At 35.0% G+C, this 6946-nt stretch overlaps 2 protein-coding genes across 2 annotated transcripts in view; one reads left to right on the top strand and one right to left on the bottom strand.

The window, feature by feature from the left end:
* Positions 1–580, top strand: part of LOC112512484 (elongation factor Tu, mitochondrial) — an 8199-nt gene extending 7619 nt beyond the window's left edge. Inside the window, exon 12 of the mRNA XM_025118472.1 lies at positions 266–580. Coding sequence (XP_024974240.1) covers positions 266–336 — 71 coding nt within the window. The 3' untranslated portion in view covers positions 337–580. The remainder of the gene's footprint in view (positions 1–265) is intronic.
* A 2040-nt stretch (positions 581–2620) lies between these two features.
* Positions 2621–6946, bottom strand: LOC112513207. The gene is made up of 5 exons (XM_025119400.1): positions 6629–6946; positions 5565–5745; positions 4721–5117; positions 4570–4644; positions 2621–3318 (listed from the first exon to the last, which is right to left on the bottom strand). The coding sequence occupies exons 1-5, from the start codon at positions 6713–6715 to the stop codon at positions 2823–2825; spliced, it is 1236 nt and encodes a 411-aa protein (XP_024975168.1). The 5' UTR covers positions 6716–6946; the 3' UTR covers positions 2621–2822.

The following is a 6946-nucleotide window of genomic DNA, read 5'->3' as shown; positions in this document are numbered from 1 at the left end:
TCTTACAAAAACAGGTTGGTCTCACGTGATCGCAAGTCTATATATATGTATATTTGATTTGTTAATATTAGCAAAAAGCGGGTTCTTGTACGTCACTACCACAGTGAAGTTTTATGTCGGTTCTTAATTTGTTGAGTTGGCAACAACATGGCAAGAAGAAAAGCAAAATGAGGTTCTTATAAGTCKCCCCATTGGAGACGGCTTTATCTTACTCATACTACCAAATACGGATTGTTATATGATCTGTGTAATTATTTTCTTACAGGCCAAAGATTTGCCCTTCGGGAAGGAGGCCGAACGGTGGGTGCAGGAGTAGTTTCAAAGGTGATAAGCTGATAATTGAATGATGGAGATGTTGGTTTTATTTAAATTTTTTGGTATTTTGACCACTTGGAAAGAGGAGGTAAGAGACATAAAATTTGCAAACATTTGTTTGTTGTCTGTCTTTATTCAACAGCATCATCAAATCTTACGATCGAACTCAAACAAATACTTGTCTTCTAGTTGTCGAAAAGCAAAACCAACGAGTAAAGTGAATACCCGATGGGTGCGGTAATAAAACCCGAAAATTTAATTGGAATTCACATGTAAATTAAGAGTCTGTCTGGATTCAGYCTCTCTTCTTTGGGGCTTAATGACACTCTGCAGATGATTAGGAATCTCCAGAGTGTTGAAACTTGAAAGGTAGGAGTTTTGTGATGCCACATTTTTTGTTCTATTTTTTGAGACATCTGCAAGAATAACCACCTATTTTATGTATTATTTATCATAAATATCTTGATAAATATTTGTTATTCATTATGAATGTTGTGATGGCTATTCATAATGAATAATTCATGAAARAGGCGTGGTTTTCTTTTGAACCTGTCTCTTTTTCGGGGATGTTTGTTTACAGCTTAATGGTTTGGGTGACTTGTTTGTTTAGCTATATTGGAATGTTTCGTTATGGCTTAATCATCAAGCTACAATGGCTGTATGGAATAATTTAGATCTCTCACTTATTCATATCAAGTGATCTTATACAAATTGTAGAAAATATTAATTAAATATACACTTGACAATCTCGATAATGTTCTAATGATTATAAATTAATATTGAGTTATCTTAGAAAATTAATATTGGTTTGAGTTTTTTGGCTTCAAAAATTAAAAGTGTTTGGAGGTCGCAAGTTTAAATTCAAGGAAGAATAAAAATCTTCTTGTGGTCATGGAGGTTCAAATGCAGTGACCTTCAAGCTATCCGTAAAACAAGTGGTCATTCTAGGGTTAGTCACATAACGGATTGGATATTCAGGTTAATAAGAAAAAATGATATTTCCTCTCTCTCAAGATAATAGAAAGTGGAATTTTCTTTTATAATTAAAAGTAAAATGAAAATGTAACGTCTGTAGACATTGATTTTTAAAATTGAAAACTTATTTTATTACAAACTAAAATAATATAGTAGATAATTATGAACACTTATTTTATTACATACTAAAATGATATAATAGATAATTAATTTAAACGAATTAAGTATTTATTTTTAAATCGGTCAAAAATCAAGAAGTCGATATTCAAAAATTTGAAAGGTGGTTCGAATATTCAAGAAGTTAATATTCAAAATTTTCAAAAGTCAATAACAAAAATATACTTCTAGAAGCATGCCAACGATTTCGATTCAAATATTAAATGAGTACTTGTAAATTTTGAATTTTACAAAAAATTCAAATATTTTTACCTGATTTTTTCAAAAAGATTTCATAATGTAATTAATCAATGTTTGACTTTACCACATATTTCATGTATTATTGTCGTTGCATCTGTATTTTTATCTTTTTAGAATAGACAAATTGCATGAAAAAATAGCGTACTTTAATTTGATTTCTGTTTTTAGTAACGTATTTTCAAAACTTTCGTTTTGGTACCTAAAATATAAAATTTTAAACATTTAAGTATCCGGGTAACCAGTTGAAACATTAATCGGTTACTATGCTGATATGACGAGTGAATTGTGTTGAATAACAAATAATACTGAGTTTGATGTCACATCACTCGCCACATCAACATGGTAACCGATTAATGCTTCAATCGGTTACTTGAGTACTTAAATGTTTAAAATTTCACATCTTATGTGCCAAAAAGAAAAGTTTTGAAAGTATGTTACCCAAAATAGGAAACAAGTTAAATTACGTTACTTTTTCATACAATTTGTCCTTTCGGAATTGTTTATAAACTTGTATAGGCCATCATCATTTTAAAAACCTTAAACATCATTGGAAACCCAAAATTCATTTATTTTATGTAGTATTCATAATGGATAACGTGATAAATATTCATAATGAATAATACTTATTATTATTCAAGGTTAATAATCATGAATGTTACATAAAATAGATAGTATCAGAGTTCCTAAAATATTTAAGGTTTCTAAACGAGACTTTCTACTTATGTCTATGATCATACTTCCAAAACATCGAATTTGTATCAAATACAACATCCCCCCAAAAAAATGTTGTCCAACATCGTCAAATTTAACCCTCGACAACATACCTAACTCGATAGTTTCCCGCAAATTTCGTATTTTAAACGATGACGTAACGAGTGATATCCCGATTACGAGTGTTTATTTTAGGCAAAACTTGATCGAAACAAAGATCAACTCCATATCAAACGACTAAACGATTGTCTAGAATCAAATTCCCTATTTTACCCCCAAGATTTACACCATCATATCACAATCCTCGATACATTTTCACATAAAACCGACCGTCTATTCTTTTTATCTGCTAAAGCTGACGTGACACTTTAAAAAAATCCCATCGCAATTCCAGCGAACGGGATTCAAGCAAGCCTCAACACCACCACTGCCATCAATGCTGCACCTCTAAAGTAGATTTCCTTCACACTTCTATCCAAATTCTTCATCAGTTCTTCATCTTTCAMACCTTTCTTGTTTGAATTCTTGTTAATCACCATGATCGTATCCCTGAGTCTGTTGACCGCCCACGAAAGCCACACGAGGCCAAGGCCGAGACCCGTGTTGAGCAGTTTCAATGCACAAAACGGCACTCGACCACTGGCTAACTTACACATAACCGAGAAAAGAACAGCAATGCCCATTCCGGCAATGCTAGCAGAGAATTGAGTTAGGAGATTGGGTAGCTCAGGACCGGATTTCTTTAGAACGGGAATAGCGGCTTTCCCATTTCGGTTTTTGTCAACTATGATTGATAAGAGGCTTTCACAGGCCTGAATGTAATTACTTCTGTGTTTGATTGCTGTCTTATTGCGGCTGCCCTTCTTTTTCTGTGACGKCTTCACTTTGATCTTCTCCGGGCTGTGTTGGATTAAATCAGCGTGTTAGAGTGTAAAATTGAATCAAACGAACCCAATATATTTCACCGAAAAGTAGGGTGGGATGTATATAGAACTGACCACCCCAAATGGTAAGTGGTGGTTTCATGTTGAATTTTAAAAACCAAATAAAAGAACCCATCATATCCCACTTGAAAAGTAGAGTACAACGAATGGTAGAGCTGTTTTTCCTTCATATTAGAGTGTAAGGGCCTGTTTGCTAGCAGCTTAATGGGACTCATAGCTTATTCGATCAGCTATACATGATTGTTTAGTAGTGGCTTAATAATATAGAAAGTGACTTATTCAGTAAGCTTCTAAAGGAGAACTTTATGTAGAAAGCCAAGTTTTTCCAAACCTGCCCCTCCCAATTAAAGAACCATCCCAAACAAAAACTTCCCAGACAAATTAATCCACAAAGACAGCTTTATCCATACATGACTTGATGGAAAACCAACCAAACAGCCCCTACGAATCAYATCTTAAAAGGGCGACATGCACCAAGGCGCTTTTGTTTTATAAAGGTCGGGAAGGGAGATCTTTTATTGGTTGCAAAGAGACTCTTCGTGATACTTACCAACACAAATTGAGCAAGTGATATCTGGATAAGAGTGCAGTCTGGGTAAGCGCTAACTGAAAATGGTTGTCTACCAAGTATTTTGTAGTAAATTCTTACCGGTATATAAAAAATCGGGTAAACGCTGTCTGACTTGGTAAGTGACATTTTTTTGGTGGCTGACTAGGTCAGCACCTCGGTCAGTCAAAAGTGTAGGTAAACAACATCTCCTCCTAACGGGTAAGAGGCTCTTATCCAGTAAGAGACACTCAACACCAAATATCTAGAATTCGAGGAAAAAAAAATTATCTTGTGGGATCACGTAAGAAAAGGTTACTCGTGTACATAAATCTTGTCAAACATTCAAAATAACCCGTAACAAAATTTGACTTTGAAGAACGACCCATTTGACCACATAAGTCAAAGCATATGGAGGGGAATAAGATGAACCAAATGAAACCAAACAAGCCCGGTATATCCCACATGGAGGTGGGGTATGAGGAGGGTAAGATGCACATAGATTTGACCTCTACAACGAAGAGTGGAGCATTTGTTTCCATGAAAACCCTCGACTTATGAAAAGTGTGTGAAAAAAAGAGATTTTGAAAACCTAGATATAAGTAAGCAATAGCAATACAAATAGATGCAAGAATTACAATATGTAATAAATAAACATACCTCTTCGGAGGAGCGACCATCACATTTTCTAGCTCCAATGCGGAACCATAATAGCTTGTTTCATTGTAATCCAACCTATTCATGACACAAAATTTTCAATCTTCACGAAAATTATACTTGTTTGTGTCAACATTCGCATGTGAATACATACCTATTGAATTGTGGTACCAACGTTGACTGCTTTCTCCAATTACTCGAGTTCTTTAACAAATAAAACTCCGCAAAAATCGAAAGTATGTTCTTCATCTCAGTCTTGGAAACTTCAGAACGCCGAACCAAATCACCAACAAAGTCCATCAAAGGTTTCTGGGAGTCGAATTCGATATTTGGATATATAAGAGGAGAATCTGTAGGACCCACATCAGGAAAATACGGTTTGTAATCGGTTGTCATAGTTTGAAGCCCGTTTAGGTCAGAAAGTGACAACAAATCTAGCCCGTCTCTTTCTAATTCACTTAATCCCGACATCAAAAACTTAAAGATTCTATTGTGCCTTGTGCACTGTTCCGTGATGCCAACGCTGAAAAGCGGCAAAATAGAGCAAGAATCTGTACAAAACAGCCATGAAGTTATAAGATTATTGATACAACCCTGAACCGTGAACCCTGAACCCAAAATGAAACAAAGAAAGAAAATGAAAGGAAAGGAAAGGAAATGGACAGAAAGGTGGGGGAAAACAAAAAAAAAAAAAACGATATGTTTACTTCCGGCACTTCCCTCCCCAATGTGGGAGGAAAAGGATCGAAAGAAACGATAACCCTTAAACAATATAGTAAAATTACAAAACAACCCATCAATTTCACAACCACCAAAACAAATATAAAGGGTATATTTGTAAAAATGACATCTTCCCTTTCCTTCCTCTCCGGTTCAAGAACATGAAATTTTTCCCTCTCCCTTCCCTTTCAATAACACAAACAAAAAACTCTCTTTCTTTTCCCCTCAATTTAAGAACATGGTGTAAATGGAATAAAGAAATAGAACGATGGGCGAACCTTGGATATCAATGAGTGCAGACTTTGTAACAGTCGGTTCAATCATAACAAACTGGTTGTTGTCGATTAACCCACTTATCGGTTTCCATGGCTCCTCACTTTGTTGCGGGCTCATGTTGAGGGGACTTGATCGTATGATATCTTCTCGTAGTTCATAATTAGGCAAGAGACGCTGAGAATCCTGCAATAAGAACATGACGTATGGATTTATATATGATCTAGCGGACAGAAATCACAGAATCACAGGTAAATTAACTCAAAACTACGACAATGAAATAAAAACCCTTCCAAACATCCCAATCCATAGACTTATTAATCCACACAGTCAGCTTTATCCACACAGGACTTAATCGAAAACCAACTATACATCCCCTTAGCCACTTACCCGTTAAGCACTTATCAAACGGCCCCCTAAATTCGTGGAATTGTGGTGTTATTGCTTTGGATTTGTGCTCTAGATTATAGATGATAACTAAATAGTAGCATATYATATATCACCATGAAAGGGAGAAGATAATGAGCCAAAAAAAAACATATAATCCAAAATTCTTCAATTCTGCTTTGTTAATTATGAATCACAATATCATATAACACTGATGTTAGTAATCAAAAATCGAATCTAATCCCATATTAATCCAGACATCCAAAACCGATTTCCAAACGAATCACGATCTAATTAACCCTAATTCATCAAATCCACAACAATTTCACACAAATCGATATGAACATCGACAACTATGAACACCTAGAAGTACACAGTCCCACACTGTTCTGGATTAATCAAGTCAAACCAATCAAATCAACACAACCAACAACGATGATCAAACAAACCTAATTGAAAGGAAAACTTGAAGAAACCCACAATTTCCCAACGATTTCACACAACTTATATGAACAGCTAGATAACAGACAGTCCCTAATTCATCTGGATTGATCGATTCAAATCGGTGCATGATAAAACTATATCCGATCAAATCAACACAACCAACAACGATGATCAAACAAACAAAACTGAAACAAAACCCACAAAATCGGGAAATTAGAAAGGGTGAAATGAAACTGACCTTAGGTACTCTGTTCAAGCCTTGTTCTGGGCGAAATACGAGGGTAGGAAGATACCCATTAGAAGCCATAACATACTGCTTCAACATCAATCGCGAGAAGAAGAAGAAGAAGATAATATCAGTTACGAAATTAAACCCAAATCCTCWCTTCGTCGTGTGTGAGGGTCACAAATCGCACCATTTTTCTACTATATGACAACAAAGATTTTCTCGAAAAATCATGGGTTTTGCTTGGTGAGGAAAAAGAAAAGATATAAAATTATAATTGGGATTTATGTGATCCAATTGATTTTGGATTTTTAATTGTTGGATTTCGAT

The sequence above is a fragment of the Cynara cardunculus genome, assembly GCF_001531365.2.
Source record: "Cynara cardunculus var. scolymus isolate 2C chromosome LG 5, CcrdV1, whole genome shotgun sequence".
Classification (NCBI taxonomy): domain Eukaryota; kingdom Viridiplantae; phylum Streptophyta; class Magnoliopsida; order Asterales; family Asteraceae; genus Cynara; species Cynara cardunculus.
The sequence above is the reverse complement of the archived record's forward strand: the minus strand, read 5'-3'. Positions and strand labels throughout refer to the sequence as shown.